The sequence below is a fragment of the Anoplopoma fimbria genome, chromosome 9 (assembly GCF_027596085.1).
Source record: "Anoplopoma fimbria isolate UVic2021 breed Golden Eagle Sablefish chromosome 9, Afim_UVic_2022, whole genome shotgun sequence".
NCBI lineage: Eukaryota > Metazoa > Chordata > Actinopteri > Perciformes > Anoplopomatidae > Anoplopoma > Anoplopoma fimbria.
In genome coordinates, this window is record NC_072457.1 from 20,965,076 (window position 1) to 20,984,396 (window position 19,321).

General features: G+C 42.4%; 1 protein-coding gene across 1 annotated transcript; it reads left to right on the forward strand.

The window, feature by feature from the left end:
• The first annotated feature begins 3,512 nt into the window (after window positions 1-3,512).
• Window positions 3,513-19,152, forward strand: ecpas (Ecm29 proteasome adaptor and scaffold). Its single transcript, XM_054604030.1, is given in 51 exon segments — window positions 3,513-3,534; window positions 4,283-4,357; window positions 4,360-4,412; window positions 4,716-4,832; window positions 5,183-5,301; window positions 5,477-5,626; window positions 5,743-5,843; window positions 5,846-5,919; window positions 6,067-6,206; window positions 6,466-6,544; window positions 6,639-6,758; window positions 6,891-6,976; window positions 7,082-7,157; window positions 7,257-7,306; window positions 7,403-7,469; window positions 7,616-7,738; window positions 7,861-7,964; window positions 8,147-8,270; window positions 8,361-8,441; window positions 8,571-8,778; window positions 9,078-9,169; window positions 9,365-9,499; window positions 9,615-9,786; window positions 9,982-10,154; window positions 10,292-10,393; window positions 10,652-10,775; window positions 11,272-11,417; window positions 11,940-11,994; window positions 12,144-12,258; window positions 12,381-12,449; window positions 12,564-12,681; window positions 12,770-12,937; window positions 13,077-13,156; window positions 13,320-13,425; window positions 13,554-13,601; window positions 13,691-13,809; window positions 14,274-14,424; window positions 14,524-14,589; window positions 14,725-14,814; window positions 14,929-14,995; window positions 15,081-15,172; window positions 15,283-15,349; window positions 15,497-15,694; window positions 15,823-16,034; window positions 16,137-16,180; window positions 16,279-16,471; window positions 16,600-16,747; window positions 17,492-17,597; window positions 17,742-17,830; window positions 17,920-17,991; window positions 18,141-19,152. Coding segments are annotated over 51 exon segments (5,526 nt in total). The 3' UTR covers window positions 18,281-19,152.
• The last annotated feature ends 169 nt before the right edge of the window (window positions 19,153-19,321 follow it).

The following is a 19,321-nucleotide window of genomic DNA, read 5'->3' on the forward strand; positions in this document are numbered from 1 at the left end:
ATTTGCCTTGATGCTTTTATCAACTACTACTACTACTGCACTAATTAATACATACTCTTAAATGTGACTCTCGAAAATAGATGATACACTTGTGTATATATGGGTTTTTTTAATGTTTTTTTTATATTCATAAGAGCTCTCCATTAATATGCCTATTTACTAACAAAAGCTGTCAAAACTAATTATGTGGTACCATCATGAGGCCAGTTTCTAATAAGGCACATAATACCAATTAATACATTACCAATTACTTTCTAATGCTTCATAATCAACTTTTGGGTTGCCAGTTTGTGAAAAATCCCTCTAGTTTGTGTTTGTCCTACTTTGACATGACACTTGCTTGGTCTTCCTTTCTATATCCCTAACTTGTACAATTTTATACTTTTTTTTTTACTCTTTGGATTTTGATTTTATACATATTTAATTTACATTGTTGGAGGGAGCTATGGACCCACAATGTCCATTGACAGCAACTGTTCTCTGTAATTGTTGTGCATTTGATAATAAACGCAAATGCAAAAAGAGCACCAGAAAAAAAAATCTTGTCTGTTTGACCTTGGCCTGTTTGGAACATGTATTCAGTGCATCTGATATGAATATGTGTGTATTAGTATGACAAACCAGAAAACAATATAATACAGCAGCATAGTAGGCTATGACATAATAAATAATATAATATATGTAGCATATAATATAATTTGAATACAAATTATATGGTACCACCATGAGACCATGTTGTACCAGTTTCCAATAAGGCACATAATACCAATTAATACATTACCAATTACTTTCTTATGCTTCATAATCAACTTTTGGGTTGCCAGTTTGTGAAAAATCCCTCTAGTTTGTGTTTGTCCTACTTTGGCATGACACTTGCTTGGTCTTCCTATCTCCATCCCTAACTTGTACAATTTTATACTTTTTTTTTTTTTACTCTTTGGATTTTGTTTTTATACATATTTAATTGACATTGTTGGAGGGAGCTATGGACCCACAATGTCCATTGACAGCAACTGTTCTCTGTAATTGTTGTGCATTTGATAATAAACGCAATGCAAAAAGAGCACCAGAAAAAAAAATCTTGTCTGTTTGACCTTGGCCTGTTTGGAACATAAGATAAGATAAGATAAGAGATAAGATAATCCTTTATTAGTCCCGCAGCGGGGAAATTTGCAGGCTTACAGCAGCGTAGAGTAAAGTGCACACAAGAGACATAGTAGAAGAAAGGCAAGATAAAAGTAAAAAATGAAAATAAAAAATAAATAAAATAAAAAACAAGTATTATAAATAAGCAATAAAAAACAGTAGAAAATCAACAATAACTGAAATGTTATATTTACAGACAGAAAAAACTATTTTAACTATTATTTAACTATTATTGCACAGTGTAATGTATTGCACAGGTTTTTATTGTCATGTTATTATTGTCATGTGTCATGTGGTCTACTGGGAGCAGAGTTGGTTGTGCAACCTGACAGCAGCAGGAAGGAAGGACCTGCGGTACCTCTCCTTCAAACACCGGGGGTGAAGCAGCCGGTGGCTGAAGGAGCTGCACAGAGCTGCCAGGGTGTCCTGCATGGGGTGAGAGGTGTTGTTCATCAGGGATGACAGCTTGGCCATCATCCTCCTGTCTCCCACCACCTCCACCGTATCCAGTGGACACCCCAGCACACTGCTGGCCTTCCTGACAAGCTTGTTGAGTCTCTTCTTGTCGGCTGCTGAGATGCTGCTGCTCCAGCAGACCACTGCATAAAAGATGGCTGATGCCACCACAGAGTCAAAGAAGGTCCTCAGGAGTGCTCCCTGCACTCCAAAGGACCTCAGTCTCCTCAGCAGATAGAGTCTGCTCTGACCCGTTTTATACAGTGAATTTGTATGATTAGTCCAGTCCAGTTTATTGTTCAGGTGAACACCCAGGTACTTATAAGATTGCACAATCTCAATGTCCTGTCCCTGGATGTTCACTGGTTACGGAGGACAGTGTTTACCCTGGCGGAAGTCCACCACCAGCTCTTTGGTTTTACCAGAGTTGATCTGGAGGCGGTTCCGCCGGCACCATCCTATGAAGTCCTGGTTCAGTTCTCTGTATTCCCTCTCATCGCCGGCGGAGATGAGGCCGACGATTGCAGAGCCGTCAGAGAACTTTTGCAGGTGGCAGGTAGCAGAGTTATATTTGAAGTCCGAAGTATAGATGGAGAAGAGGAATGGAGCCAGAACGGTTCCTTGTGGGGCCCCCGTGCTGCAGGACACCCGATCTGACTCACACTCCCTTATCCTCACATACTGTGGACGGTTGGTGAGGTAGTCCAGGATCCACGCAGTGAGGTGGTGGTCCACCCCAGTCTGTTCCAGCTTGTCCCTCAGAAGCAAAGGCTGGATGGTGTTGAAGGCACTGGAGAAGTCGAAGAACATGACTCTCACAGTGCTTCCAGCCTTTTCCAGGTGAGAAAGGCATCTTTGTAGCAGGTAGATGACAGCGTCATCCACCCCGATGCCAGATTGGTAGGCGAACTGAAGAGGGTCCAAAGATGAGATCACCAGGGGGCAGAGGTGCACAAGGACCAGCCGCTCCAGGGTCTTCATCAGGTGGGATGTTAATGCCACCGGCCTGAAGCTGCTGAAGTCCTTGGAGTCATGTATTAACAATATAAGTGCATCTGATATGAATATGCATGTATTAGTATGACAAACCAGAAAAGAATATAATACAGCAGCATAGTATGTTATGACATAATATATAATATAATAAATGTAACATGGTGTATTACTGTAATGGACATAAACTCCATTGCTTGTAAACTTGTACAATTTGGCACCGCCATAAACTACAGTTACAGTACCAGTCAAAAGTTTGGACACACCTTCTCATTCAATGGTTTTTCTTTATTTTTCTTTATTTTTTTTCTACATTGTAGATTAATATTGAAGACATCCAAACTATGAAGGAACACATATAGAATTGTGTAGTAAACAAACAAATGCTCAACAAACCAGAATATGTTTTATATTTTAGATTCTTCAAAGTAGTTGAATGAGAAGGTACTGGTACTGTATATTATGTCATAGCATACTATGCTGCTGTACTATAATGTTTTCTGGTTTGTCATACTAATACACGCATATTCATATCAGATGCACATACAGTAGCAGTCAAAACTTTGGACACGCCTTCTCATTGAACTACTTTGAAGAATCTAAAATATAAAACATATTCTGGTTTGTTGAGCATTTGTTTGTTTACCACATAATTCCATATGTGTTCCTTCATAGTTTGGATGTCTTCAATATTAATCTGCAATGTAGAAAAAAATAAAAATAAAGAAAAAACATTGAATGAGAAGGTGTGTCCAAACTTTTGACTGGTACTGTATAACATAATAAATGTAACATGGTGTATTACTGTAGTGGACATAAACACCATTGCTTGACAGTGGAGTTCTGGTGAAGGAGTGGCAGCAGAGGGTGCAGTGACCTCCAGTGACCTGCGGGGGCGCTGATGAGTCTCTGCAAACATGGCTGCCCAGGATGAACTCAGTAAGTTTCTTTCTGCGGTATTTGTGATGAATATCTCTTAAAATGCTGTATTCGTGGCCGTCAAAACCCCAAATGAGCCCCAGACCTGCTTTATTCTTATTCTAACGACTGGGATGTTTTATTTTAAAGTAACGATGAAGCTTGTTTCAGTTTAAAACCGGACAGCTAGCTCCTCGGCTACATGCTAACGTCAGGAGGCCGTCTGCCCAGTCATGGTCAAAATGAAACTAACACGTGTGCTGCTCATACATTTTGTTTAAGCAGACTTCTGAGTCGTACATTTGAGTGTTTGGAGCATGAAGGGCTACATGTGCAGGGTGTGTGTTACGGTGCAAAGACGGAGGTAGGGCGTCAAAATGATGTGAAATGCGTTGAGGGTCAGTCAGTGTAGCTAGCACCATGCTAGGAGAGAGGAGGCAGGGCTGAGTGGGGTTTGAGCCCACTCATCAGCTGACAGGACTGACTGTTTTCAGCCTGTTTCAGCCTGTTTTCACTCTGTTTCAGCCTGTTTTAACTCCATGTCTTTCCACTGGTTTTGCCATGTGGTTGCATGAACCCACTGGGCTGTGCCTCCATATATGAATGGAAAACTGTTGTCAAATGAATTATAGAAGAGTCATTGCATTTAAGCTGCTCTCATGTTTAGTGGTTATTTTTTTGGGAGGGGGGGTATGATGAATACAACCCAGAACATGAGTTGATCAAGGTGTTTAATGTGTTTTTTTTTTTTTGTTTCTTCTTTTCACAGATCAACTGGAACGTGTGTTCCTTCGCCTGGGCCATGCAGAAACCGATGACCAGCTGCAGGACATCATCTCCAAGTTCCTCCCCCTGTGCTCCTCAAACTCTCCAGCGTTCAGGAGGGTGTGCGGAAGAAAGTAAGATGGGTGTTGTCTCTATCTGTGCCTAAAAAGATTACAATGACTCAAGAGTCTGTGCTCACGCTACACCTCAGAGTAATAATACACATTTGCAGTCTAAGGCCATCGGGACCTCCCCCTAAAAATATTGGCTTTTTTATTTTTTACCCCAAATCTTTAGTCAAAGACATAAAACTTCCATTGTATGCAGGCATGATGCAGGGATGCTTTCAATGACCTTCGATCTTCCAGTTTTTGTCCAGTGAGTTTTTGCATTTGTTGATCAAACCACCAAACAGCTTTCTGTGCCTCCTCCGCTAGGTAATGGAGCTGTTGGTCCACTTGAACAAGAGGATAAAAAGCAGGCCGAAGATTCAGCTGCCAGTAGAAACTTTGCTGGTGCAGTACCAAGATCCCGCAGCCGCCTCCTTTGTGACGGTAAGAATAAACGTTTGCAAAGTAGATCTATTGAAACCAGAAGTTTTATTCATGATACATTCACGGAGTGGAGCTATTGAAAGTTACAAATTACATTGATTACTGTTAAGATCACTAATAACTAGTTACAGTGACTATTATCATATCTACCAGTCTGCATCTTGGTTTTAACACCTTAAGTTTAGATAGCAAATGTAAAAATGGTAGATTTAGTTTTCACTGATGTGGATTATATTATATATATCTTGATATTTCAGATGTGAACGAGACCAATTTATTTTAATTTTGTTTAACTAGTGATGTGTAATTTGAGACACAAATGGTGATTGTTAAATCTATGTCTTTTGTAGAATTTCACCATCATCTACATCAAAATGGGCTACCCTCGTCTGGAGGTGGGGAAACAGTGCGAGCTGGCCCCCACCCTTCTCACTGCCATGGAGGGCAAGCCACAGCCACAGCAGGACAGGTGAGGGGACACACCCACTACCACACATTTGGAATGCACTAGCATATACATTCACTGGAGTTTATGCTTGATTGACACGTGAATTAAGTTAAACATTTGTTCATTATTTGGGGCTGAACCCTATTCATCCCTTGTCGGACTGTGATTTAGCTTCACTCTCACTTCCTTCTCTTAGCCTGATGCACCTGCTGATCCCTACTCTTTACCATATGAAGTATCCTGCAGACACCTCCAAGATTGTGTCTCCATTTAACCTATCTGAGAGGCCAAAGACAGTGCAGCTGCTGCTGGAGTTTATGTTGGATGTTTTACTGATGCCTTACGGGTGAGTTCATGGCGTCTGCTTTGGGTATTGTATGGGGTATGTGTCTGGGTCACAGGATAGCCTAACTCTAATCGTTGAACAAGAACGTTGACCTGTTCTCTTTCCGGCTCCTTTAGGTTTGTGCTGAATGAATCCCCGACTCGCCCTGCTCCCTCCTCCTCCCAGGGAAGTCCTGCAGAGGGGACGGTGGCTGCAGCTGGCCAGGGTCTCCCCCAGCCTCCCCAGGGATGAGTGTCTATGCTGCCAAGAGGGTGATTGGAGAAGCCCAGTGGAGCGCTGAGCAGCTAGAGCAGGTACGATCACTCAGCTGGAGGACGAGTAGAGGCTATATTTTTGGTAATATGGGCAGACAGATATTTAAAAAATGTATGCCTGAGCCCCTGTATTTTAATGGCTGTATAACGGTTCTAATTACTTTGTCCTGTATTTGGTTTCAACAGTGTAAACTGGGCATAGTGAAGTTCATGGAGGCGAAGCAAATCCCGGAGGTGGAGACGGTGGTGCACCTGGTGGTGGCATCGAGCGACACCCGGCACGGTGTGGCCACAGCGGCTGACCTGGAGCTGAAGAGCAAACAGAGGTTGGTTAAGGAGCTTGAATCATCTCTGGTTCATCAAGTCATCAAACCAGCCATCTTAACTTTAACTCAATATATGATACAGTGAATTGTCAAATTATTGGGTATACTTGTTGTGCCTAAAAATCACAAGATTAAATCATTTTTTTCAGGCTATGTTTAAGAGACTGACCGACTGGTATCTTAAACCTTCTGAAAGAAATGCTGAAACAAACTTTTATTCATATCAATGGTTGTGTCCTTGTGTTTTATTATCTTCCAGCATCATCGATTGGAACAATCCTCTAATTATCAACAAGATGTACAAGGTGTATCTGGGGGACGTTCCTCTTAAATCAAAGGTTTGTAAACATCGAAAGATCATTTTTTAACCTAAACTGTGAGGTTTTAATTTATAAATATTATGTATATAATACTGTTTTGTATGTGCACTAGGGAGGCAATGTGAAGCAAGAGCTGAAACACGAGCCAGTAAGCACACGAGTCAAGCTGAAGATCCTGCCACATCTTCTGCGCTCGCGCCTAGCCGCAGAGTGCTTTCCAGCTAACATCCAGGTAGGATCCTTTTTTCATGCTTACGGGTACATTTGTTTATTCTCAAATATTTCAAAGTTGGTCTGGTGGCAGACTAAATCCTTTTCAAATGCTCCAGTGTGCGCTGCAATCATTCCTTTCCTTTCTTTTTAGGTTGTGTATGATGGTCTGTTTGGAGCCAACACCAACAACAAACTTCTGTCTCTCACCTTGCAGTTTGTCCATCACATCTGCATGGTGTAAGAAAAGTGTACTTTTTTTCTAGATACATCCATATTTCATTTCTTTACATGAAATAGCATTTGCATTTGCAAAATTATAATTGGGCTTTTTATGTATTTCAGATGTCCTGACACTAATAAACCTTTGGGGCTAATGCTGCTTAATGGTCTCACCAAGCTCATCAATGAATACAAGGAGGTAAAACTACTAATGACTACACACATTTATACTACAATGTCTGTGTTTACGGTTATATTTCATATATAAATACCAACTAAAAAACATTTGTCCTTGCAGGATCCTAAGTTATTATGTGTTGCCTATTCTGCTGTTGGAAAGCTGTCAAGGTAAAATTAAATATCTTATCGCTTTCTATAAATATTGCCAGCTTGGTGTTGGATTTTAGTATAAAAATATTCTACGTTTTCTATCTTCTCGTCTAGCCGCATGCCACAGCTGTTCACAAAGGATATTGCACTCGTGCAGCAGTTTTTTGAGTCCATGTGCAAGGTAAGTGGAAGGTCACTTTAAATGCTGTGAAAACTCCGCAGCACCCCACAATGCATTAAAGTTTATTTTCTAAGCCTCAACTCTAAGAAGATACAAAGGGAGTATCCAATACTGATGTTCCCCAAAATCTGTGTTATTTTCTTTAGGAGGAGTCTGATGTCCGTCTTGCCATTCAGGAAGCTTTGTCTATGATGGTTGGAGCTTATGCGAACCTGCAGGGGGCGCTGCTGAACCTAATGGAGGCCCTGGTGGCTGCATACATTGTAAAGGTGAGTCTACGCTGCTAAACAAGATATTCCTTTAATTAAGAAACAAAAAGATAATCTTGACTAGTTTAGTATGTCGCCTTGAGGTATAATCGATAACCTTTTGATTATTCTTTTTGTGACAGCCGGAGGTGCAAGTTCGCCAGGTGGCCATGAAGTTTGCCAGCACAGTGTTTGGTCCTGATCACGTGCCATCAAGATACCTGCTGCTACTGGCAGCTGGAGACCCGTAAGTCCCAAAACACAAAAAACTTGTATGTAACGGCAAATTAATTGCATCACAAATCAGCATTTTAGTAAGTCTAAAAGCACTTATTGTATCAAATAGGCAATAAGATAAAAATTTGATGGGAGGTGGTTAATTTAGGGTGTTTTGCAGGAGCTAAAATTTGCTGTTTTGTGTGTTTTCAGGAGGGAGGAGGTGTCCGCGGAGGCCCAGAAGGTGCTGAGAGCTTTTCCTAACAAGAGCTCAGAGAAGGAGGGACCAAAAACAATGCCCTCCTTTCCTGACATGGTGGCCTATGTCCAGGAGAAGGTGAGGCTCTGTGCTTGTTAACACCCAGGTTACACCCATTTAAACGTAATGATGATTTAATCTCTCTTTTTTTAATCTTGTCATCATCAGGCAGCTCAGAGGATCAAGACTCCAGCTAAATACATTGTTGGAACCTCCACTATTCCTTTCAACCCATCTGCATTTGGGGAGGTAAATATTAATTAGTGATCAGGCTGTGACATTAAGTTTGCCCCCTTTTTTTTTTTTTTTTTTTTTTTTATTATTATTTTTTTTGTTGCTGCTGCTGCAGACACCTAACTTTTCCCAATCTTCCACTAGATCGTGCTCTACCTGAGGATGTGTTTAGCCCACAGCGCCGGGGTCACGCCCATGTCTGCGCGACTTGCCGACATGCAGGATGGCGCGCCGGCCATCGGACGCTACGTCCGCACACTGCTGACCTCTGAGTCTCAGTCAAAGGGTTCAGAGGGGAACCCCGTTCATGTCTACATGGATCTGCTGCAGCAGCTGCTGTCTGCTGTCGGGGGTGAGTTAACCTTCCCTTTCTTCAGGGCCATTGTGCTGCAGGACCAAGTCATGTGTCCATTGTTATTATGGGCTTCATAGAACATTTAAGATTTTTTTTTTTATCTATTACCAGTAGTTTATGTTAATGTAATATGTATGCAGTGGTACAGGAAGTGTTTGTTTTGTTACTTATTGAACTTTTTTAAAAGTAATGTTTTTGTTATATTCATTGTATTTTTATCTGTGTGTGTCATGATAATCATGGTTGGAAACACTCCATGTGTTATTTATTACGCCTCCCTTTATTAATCTCAACAGGAATTCCAGTTATGTACTGTCTACTGGAGGCGGTGTCTGTCTGCCCAGATATACTGGCTCCCAGATTTATTGATAAAATTGACTGGATTAAAGTGAGTATTTCATTTATTCATGTATTCTATTAGACTATAGTATTGTAGCATTTCTGCAGTGAGATTTATCAAAGCTCTAATTCATTAGTTAGGCATTGAGTCCAATTAGTTAGCTGTCCTGTGATTTTTGTAAAACCATGAGCATAATTCACACGTTTCCACTTCGGCTGTAATAACAGATGTTTTCCTCTCCAGAGTCTGATGAACACAAATAAGGAGGACATGAGGGAGCTGGCGGCCCAGCTGTATGCCGTGGTGGTTTCCTCCATGACTGGCAACGAGCTGCAGTCGGCTGTGCACAACCTGCTCAAAATCACCAAGGACAACCATGTATGCGCACTTTTGTCTCTTCAGAGCACTTCAACGTTTTTTTTCTTTCTTTTATGTTTTATTAAGTGTGCATTTTTTACTTGAGTAAATGCTGATTGGTTTTGTTGAACCACAGAGTCCTGAGACTCAGCATGGTGCCATCATGGCTCTGGGCTACATGGTGGGAAGGTACATGAGCAAGAAAAAAGCTGCCACCTCTGGGGACTCTATGCACGACATGGAGCAGCAAATGAGCAACACCTCCCAAGGAGATGATGAACTTGTTGCCATGGCCACCAAGACAATTGGTATGCTTTTATTTTTTTTAATTTTTTTTAAACAATTTCCTCCGGTATTGACTGACTTTAACAGCTGTTGGTGTACAATAGAGTGATGTTAAAATGCCATTTATTTGCCATTAACCTTTTTGTGTGAACATTAGGAATGGGTAATTTACGTGTGTGTGTGTGTCTGTGTGTGTGTGTGTGTCTGTGTCCATCCAGGTTCCTTCCTGGACAGCAGTAGTGCACTGCTGGCTGTAGCAGCGTGTACAGCTCTGGGAGAAGTTGGCCGTAATGGCCCCCTGCTGATCCCTGCTGATGGGGCGGGCTTCACCAAACTGTCGGCCACAGAAAACCTGCTGGCTCGCATCCCCTCTGGCAAGGAGAGCACGAAGGTAACCAGGGACTACACAACAGGAAGTGGACGCCATGGTGTTTTGTTCGGTGTCGACATGGCTTGCATGTATGTTTTTAAATGATGTGTTGGATCTTCAGTCAAAAGATTTGTGACACATATCCTCTTTATCTCCAGATGAAGGAGCGATCCATCCAGACCTTGGGTTACCTGCCTGTGGGAGACGGAGACTTCCCTCACCAGAAGAAGCTGCTGCAGGGTCTCATGGACTCTGTGGAGGTATGAAACACACAGACTGCCTGACTGTATTATTAACCTTAGCAATGCAGGGCTTTACATTCTAGTAGGCACAATCCAACTGATTGTTGTAGCAAAACTTTTAACTGTAAAATACATTTTGTTGATGACTTAATGTTTTATGATTTAAGAAACACAAACACAATCTTTATTAACATGCATTGTTGGGTAAGAGGTCTCAATCTGATGTGTCGGTGTGTTTTTTTTTTTTTTTTTTTTACACTTTTCTTTTGTCTTAAGGCCAAACAGGTGGAGCTGCAGTTCACAGTGGGAGAGGCTATAACCAGTGTGGCTATAGGAACCAGCTCTGGAGCTGCTAGGGACCCGTGGACCTGCACCGAGGACCAGTACAGCCCCCCACAAAGTAAGTACCTTCAATTGTAGTAGTTGGATTTTACTTTCCATTGCCAAAGACAGAGGGTGTTGTATGCTGTACAGATTGTCGAGGCCGCGATATGTTATAAAGGGCTATATCAGAAAAATTGACTTTGGAATCAGATCATTTCTCAAGCTATGTTCGCACAAATGTGATTGATTTGGTTGTCAAGTATGTATTAAGGCTGACTCTTTATATTGAAATTAGTCAAGTGATCAGATTTGTCAGACTGTCTCTTGCATAATGACAGTGGTTGTCACAGTGAAGTGCATAATGATGAAAGACATATCTTCTGTCTAGCAGATCTGCATTGCTAGCAATCATATAAGTGACAAATTAGATTTACCTGAGCATACATTTACATACAATAATATGCCTTTTTTTTTTTATCTACAGCTCAAATGCCACTTCAACAAAACTAGAAATATTATTTTTTTCCCCCTCAAAAACATTTCCACTCTCTTCCTTGTCCTCCCTTTTTTAGATGTGAAAAATAACGATGTGGTTCCTTGGGTCCTCAAGTCCATCCTGGCCCGGTATATACCCAGCCAGAACCCCCATGTCCGACAGGCGGCCTGCATATGGCTGCTTTCTCTGGTCAAGAAACTCAGCCAACACAAGGAAATCACGGTGGGTGTTTTTGTACATATATATGTATGTTCTGAATCTGAAGAGAAACAGGGTCACAGTTCAGAGGCTGAATAACCAAGAGAGGGATAACATAGACAGCATCTTTTTTGCAAGCCTCACATATAAGATAATGCGACTTGAGTAAAGAGGAGTTTGTGATTTCCCGTGTTTTTGTTGTGTGAGATCTGGAGACTTTTGCAAGTCATTTTTATTTTGAATATGTCAGATGTTTAGGATGATAACTCCTCCGTCATTAAACTCTTTTTTTCTTAATAACTCTCCTCCGTCATTAAACAGAACATACATTTTTTGTCACAAATTCTCACAAAATGTTTATCTGTATTTATTAATGACCTTTAGCTGAAGGAAATGCACAATAATTAATTTTTTCCGCCTCATGAGAAAGAACGTCATCAGTGCTTGAGGACTACATTTAGTTTTCTAACAATGAAAGAAAAGCACAGACTTCTTCATATGTCGAATCCTCTGTTTTTTTGTAATACAAAAATTTTGCTCTTACAGTCCCATTTGAAGGAGATTCAGGTGGCGTTCATCTCTGTTCTCTCCGACCCTGATGGTAAGCAGAGACTTATGTCCAACCTGGATTGAACTCAACACCAGCTTTTTAAATGCACATGTGCAACATTACAAAAATATGTATCAAGCCTTGCTTTCTGTCCTTCACAATTCCTTATCCGTCCCTCTTTTCTTTCTTCTTTCATGTAGAGTTGAGCCAGGATGTGGCGTCTAAAGGCCTGGGCCTCGTCTATGAGATGGGAGGAGAGGTTGACCAGCAGGAGTTGGTGTCTACTCTGGTGGAAACACTCATGACTGGCAAAAGGCGAGTAGATGGTTGAGTAAAGGAGGATGGAACGAAACAATAGAAAGAGGCACAGAAAGTTGTAACATTTTCAGTGTTTATATATTCTTGAATTCTTATTCCTTTTTTTTTTAATCAAACAGAGTGAAACATGCTGTTTCAGAAGATACCGAGGTGTTCCAAGGAGAAGGTTTGGGGAAAACACCTGATGGGTAAGTCTGGGGTCACCACTATTAGACATTTTTGACTTTTCCAAATGTAGTGAAAATGCTTTATGTGCACAAGTTGACCTTCCTCTCCCTCTTACATGGATGTTCTCCCGACAGTCACGGCCTGACAACATACAAGGAGCTCTGCTCGCTGGCCAGCGACCTGAACCAACCGGATCTGGTCTACAAGTTCATGAACCTGGCCAATCACCATGCCATGTGGAACTCCCGCAAGGTATCGCGTTCATATCATCGCCGTTCCATTTCCCTGACTATCTGGGGTTGCCTCACTCTTCTTTACACCTGACCTCTCATCTTTTCAGGGGGCAGCTTTTGGTTTCAACATGATCGCAGCCAAGGCCGGGGAGCAGCTGGCCCCGTTCCTGCCCCAGATCGTGCCCCGCTTGTACCGCTACCAGTTTGACCCCAACCTGAGCATTCGTCAGGCCATGACCAGCATCTGGGACGCCTTGGTCACGGATAAGACCCTGGTAGGAGCTTAGTCTTGTGCAACATACACAAAAATACATACTTGTACATCTACAAACAAGTGGATGTTTGAAAAAGATGTAAAAGACTTTCATCATTAGAAGTAACATAAGCGTGTTGGTTTGTTCTGGTGTGTTTCAGGTGGATAAGTATCTTAAGGAGATCCTGCAGGATGTGATTTCTAACTTGACCAGTAACACCTGGAGAATCCGCGAGTCCAGGTACACGAACTACACACACACTAAACATCAAACTCCCAGTTATTAGTTTCCTTTCTACTTTCATCGATTTTTTTTTTTTTTTTTTTTTTTTTTTTAAGCCTTTGCTCTAATGTAAAAATCTGTAAAAAATGATCTGTTTTTGATGGATTGATTTTCCTTCCAGCTGCCTCGCCCTGAACGACCTGGTTCGTGGCCGCCAAGCTGAAGACCTCATTGATCACCTTGCAGAAATGTGGGAGACACTGTTCAGAGTCCTTGACGACATCAAGGTGAGCATAACGATGAATCATATGAGGCTGTCGTGTAGAGCACACATTCTAAACGTACAACAGAACAACTACAAGTAGCATTACATTGTTTTGTAATGCATTGCTGACTGTGTCCTCTTGCTTTTCAGGAATCTGTGAGGAAAGCAGCAGACCTCACGCTGAAAACACTCAGCAAGGTAAAGTTGTTTGTCACAATACTGGCCTGTGTGTGCGAATATCTCTTTAAATGTTTGTGTACAAGTGTCTCGTCTCGCTCTCTGTCCAGGTGTGTACTCGTATGTGTGAGTCTACGGGCTCTGCAGCCCAGAGAACTGTGGCGGTCATGTTGCCCGTCCTGCTGGAAAAAGGCATCGTTAGCAATGTCTCCGAGGTCCGCTCGCTAAGGTAACTTCTCCCTCCGGAAATGTGCTCTAGCTTTTCCTGTGTGACCTCGATCTGAAGGTGCTTATTATGAGGCAGCTTATGCTGTATGTCTGTCAGCTAAAAACTAAATAAACATTTTAGAAGTGCGGTACACGGCGAACTGTGGGGGACGATGTTTTTTTGGGGGGGAACATAACAGTACAAAACATGTTGAAAGTTTGTTTTTTTTCCAGAGTCCAAATATGTATATTTGACTTCAACTTCAATTCTTTTCTTTTTTTTCTTTTTTTTTGTACCAGCTAAATCAGTGTACTTAAACAAACTTGTTCATCACAGTCACCAAGAAAACAAGAGTTTGCTTACATGTCATGATGTTGAGCAGTATGGCTCTTTAGTTTCAGTCGCCACAATACCATGCTGTAATTGTGTGCCGTAGCATTGTCTGCCTTGTTCTCCCTGAACTAATCCCTTAAATTCCCTACCAGTATCCAGACCCTGGTGAAGGTTAGTAAGACGGCGGGGGCCAGACTAAAGCCTCACGCCTCCCGGCTGATCCCGGCCCTGCTGGAGGCCCTCAGCACCCTGGAGCCTCAGGTGCTCAACTACCTCAGTCTCAGAGCCACAGAGCAAGAAAAGGTAACATCAGCTGTCAACCGCATCTTCACCCAAAGTCTGGCAACCGAAGCCTTTTTACGTGGTTTTTTTTCTTGAATTGCGCTCTTTCTGCTTCTCTAGAGTGCCATGGACGCTGCCAGGCTGAGTGCCGCAAAGTCCTCTCCGATGATGGAGACCGTTAACATGGTAGGAAACAAAACATCATAATTATTTCACTTAACCTCAGTTGCAAAGAAAGAGACGTTTTCTATTTAACGAAACATGACAAAAGCCGACGCGATCTGTGTTGTAAGGACCCGTCTTGTGTATCCCTGTGCTCAGTGTCTGCAGCACCTGGATGTTTCCGTGCTGGGAGAGCTGGTTCCCAGGCTCTGTGAGCTGCTCAAGAGTGGAGTCGGCTTGGGCACCAAGGTAGACGCACGCACACACCTCTGTAGTCACTGATTCCTAAATGGATGATGTATGTAAAGATACAGTGTATCGAGTCAGCCTGTTTATGCTTTATGTCTCTTTTTTTCTGTCCAGGGAGGCTGTGCCAGTGTCATCGTCTCCCTCACAGTGCAGTGCCCCCAGGACCTCACCCCATACTCAGGTAAAGTAAGCTCCTCTGTTCCTGTAATGTGTTCTCATGTTTGATGCAAGTGAATTAATGACAAAGATATTGTTGTTGTTTCCAGGCAAACTGATGAGTGCCCTGCTGAATGGCATCCATGACAGGAGCAGTGTCGTACAGAAGGCTTTTGCTTTTGCTTTGGGGCATCTAGTCAGGGTAAGCACCACTGCTGTTAAAACTATTTTTATTGTATTAATCACAGCGTTTGTTGTTCTCAGTGACTCGGTAACCATGAGTTGTTCCACTTGTCCCCCCCCCCCCATCAGACGGCAAAAGACAGCAGCGTAGAGAAACTACTGCTGAAGCTCAGCAGCTGGTACTTGGAGAAGGAAGGTAAGACGGCAGAAAAATCAATATGCCCTCACAGTGTAACGATTCTGTATGTGCATTAAACCCAACGGTACCTTTGGGACTCTGCTCTCTTCTTCTTCTTCTTCACTCTATATTTTCTCAACTCTCTCTCTCTCTCTCCATTACCAGAGCTGGTGTACAAGTCTTCATGTACGTTGACCGTGCACGCCATCAGCCACTACAGCCCTGATGTGCTGAAGGCCCACGCGGGGGTCGCTCTGCCGCTGGCCTTCCTGGGAATGCACCAGGCGCCCGGTCCCGATGAGGAGAAAGGCGAGGGCCACGATGCCACGCTGTGGGGTGAGGTGTGGCAGGACAATGTCCCAGGTGAGAAACAGCTATATATTTAGCTATTGTATAAAATAAATAAATGTTAAACTACATTTTGGAATAATGTTATCCATTAAAAACTTTTAACTTTTTTTTTATTCTCTGAACTTTTCCTTTGTCTCTAGGAAGCTTTGGAGGCATCCGGCTCTACATGACGGAGCTGATCGCCATCACGCAGAAGGCACTGCAGTCCCAGTCCTGGAAGATGAAGGCTCAGGGTGCAGCTGCCATGGCAACCGTTGCCAAGGAACAGACGGGCTCGTTGGTGGCGCCGCACCTCGGCATGGTGCTGACGGCTTTAATGCAGGGGCTATCCGGACGCACATGGGCTGGCAAGGTAGCGGATAATGTTACAACGGCAGAACAAGAGTTAGAAGGAGTTTTTGTGTCACAAAATGTATATTTTGGTTTTACATTTTAATTTTTTTTTATGTTTCAGGAGGAGCTGTTGAAAGCCATTGGATCAGTTGTTTCCAAATGCAGGTGAGACTCCTTGCAGAACTGTTGCCAGTTTTATTTGAAAGACAACAATTTCTTTATTTTTTATACCTAATCTTTTCCATTATTCCTCTGTTTTTTAGCGCGGAGCTGAAGAAGCCCTGCGCAGGCCAACCCACCATCGCTGAGGTTCTGGAGGTTGTGTTCAAGGAATGTCGTAAGGAGAGTCTGGTTTACAAAATGGCCGCTCTGCGCTGTGCCGGAGACGTGCTCCACAGCAGCCAGGAGGACCGTTTCAGCGACATGGCTGAGATCCTTTTCCCCCTGATCAAGAAGGTCTAAATCCCATCTTCTTGTCTGATATTGCTTGTTTGGTATCATAACGCCATATTGTAAAATATCGCTGCCTTTTAAGACCACTGTTGTTGAACTTTGTTCTCTCTGTCTTCCTGATTCCCCGACAGAACTGCCCAGAGAGCGGTGGCACATCGCTGAGGTCACGTGAGGATGATGATGATCGAGATGTGAAGGAGAAAGAGCTGCAGACAGAAGCTCTGCTCTGTGCCTTTGAGACTCTTGGAAAGGCTTGGCCCAGAAACCAGCAGACTCAGGGTAAGTTACAGACATGACCGGACCTCTGCTCAGATATGACATGTTGACTGTTTCAGGGAAATGAATTAACCCTGAATCATATTTTCTAAACTGTACACCCACCTTTTTTATTTGATGTGACCCAACCCACCAACTTGTGGCGTTCCTCATGTACTTCGCTGACGTACAGAATCAGATCCAAACTATTATTTCTGCCTGACCTCAATAGAGACGTGTGGATCAACTGATCTAAATACTACCATCCTTTAGCTATTTAAACATTCTGCAGTCAGAGCTAGTTTGATTTTTCTTAGTTTATATGTTTACCTCTACTGCGTTTAAGTCCCTGTAAACAATACGTTGTTGGGTTTGTCATAGATAAAATAACATATTTGTATTCACACTGATATGTTGGCATGATTATGACCTATTGCATTCTCCCCATGGTCTATTTTATCACACTTTTAGAAGTGTGTATATTAATTATTTGTTGTAGGCCTAGTACTCTAGTACTTTTCCCTGGAGAATATCCCAAAAGAATGGTGATTATTTTAAGTTTTAGGTCTCAGTTATTTACTTAATTGGACTGAGATCAAGTGTCAAGTCTATTAGTCGAAGACAAGTGAGCAAGATTCAAAGACACATACAAAATAAATGTAGTCTGCATTATATACTACTCTCCCATACCAAGTCAATATTTCTTATCTAAGAGAGAGGTGTTGTAATGATGTTATATAATGTTCTGTACTGTGTGTCTGTCTGTAGCTCGGTTCCAGGTGGCGGTGTGCAGTCTGATGTGTGAGAAGCTCAAGCTAAGCACCTGGAAAGTCCAGCTTGGTGTTCTACAGTCCATGAAGGCCTACTTCAAGGGGTAAGGGCCAAAGAATCAAAACATTTTCCTGTTATTTTCTCGTTGACATAAACCCTGAATTAATCAAGCGCATCATATTGTGCTTATGAACATTTCTAATCAAGTTTTTTGACTCCATGCGTGTGTGTTGTTTTTCCTCTGTAGGCTGTTGCTGCTCGAGAAGGGCGGTGAGGACTTCGATGCGTTGTCTCAGATCCTCACAGAGACCTGCGCCGCTCTCACTCACCCTTTAGGTAAAGGCCTCACAAAGTCAGCGTAGTTAGTGTTCTAGTGTAATACGACTGCACATCATCACCATGTTTGTGTTGTTTGTCCCATCCAGAAAACAAAAGTTACTCCTCTGTGAGGACGGAGGCCTTGTCGGTTGTGGATATGATCGTAAAGAGAACTGGAGGTATATATTTATATAATAAAGCTGTTTTGGATTACTGTCTCGTAATAAACACATTTTTTTACTCACCTACTGGGGCATGTTTCTCCAGTATATGTTCTTTATTGATCTGTCCCTGATGAAATGTTCCCGTGCCTGTGTGATGTTGACAGAGAGTGAACAGTGGGACTGCGTGTCCGTGAAGAGCCGGGAGCAGCTGCAGCGCTCGCTGTCAACGCTGCAGGCCGACAGCAGACCGGACCTGAGGGATAAAGCCCAGGAGCTACGCAGACACATCCAGAGCCAACCCTGAGCATGCGCACACACACACACGCATATACACACACACACACACACACACACACACACACACACACACACACACACACACACACACACACACACACACACACACACACACACAGCTCACCAAGCCAGTCAGATACATGCAGTCACAAACACAGAATACAACCAAATAGAGCATCAACTGCTTTTTTTTTTTTACTTCATCGGCTAAACGAAACACATCCCACACTCCTCTGTCTGACGCCTTTGATGCGCTTATCTTCTCCTAAACAGATATTCACAAATCTCATTACTTATCCATATTACCTGTGAGCTGCTCCACTCAAGCCGACACACACTGATTTTTCACGTTTGTGTGACTGACGAAGCTTGGAGAGAGAGAATGCAGTAACACGAGGCTGTTATTGTAACGTGTCAACTTTTATTTGGTTCATTTAAATGGACAGTAACCTTAATGGAAATAAACGCTATATAAACCGATGTGTTGGGTTTGTGGACGATGTATATCTGTAGCCCCAAAATGGGGACTTTTACTACTGTTGTGGGTTTGCCTACTCATTAATTATCAGAATGTTGTACACCTCGGCTAACGACAAGAAGGTCGTCTAGTCTACTTTTTGGGGCCGTGGACACTTCCTCACTGTTTTACCATCGCCGCAGAGTATTGGTAAAAGAGCTGAGGAACGGGAGCGATCTCTGTGTCTCCTGTTAATGATGTTCTTTCTCCTGTTTACAAGACGACAGCCAATCGTGTGACGTCTTGAGAAGAAATAAAAAAATAAATAAAAAAAAAAACAATTAAGTTGAAAGTGATGCTATAGTTGTTTGAATTTGTCCCTGATAAAATAAAACTACCTTGATGATTTTGACTAGTGGCTTTTTTTTTTGTGTTCATACAGAACGACATGGTTTAAAATCACAGTAACAAGTTAAGGGTGCATTTCAAACTCAAACACATATTAATGAGACCACAAATATTAGTTATGTAAATACATAAACAGTAATGAAAGGTTGAACTTACATGTGTGACAGTCAGCAAAACATCATC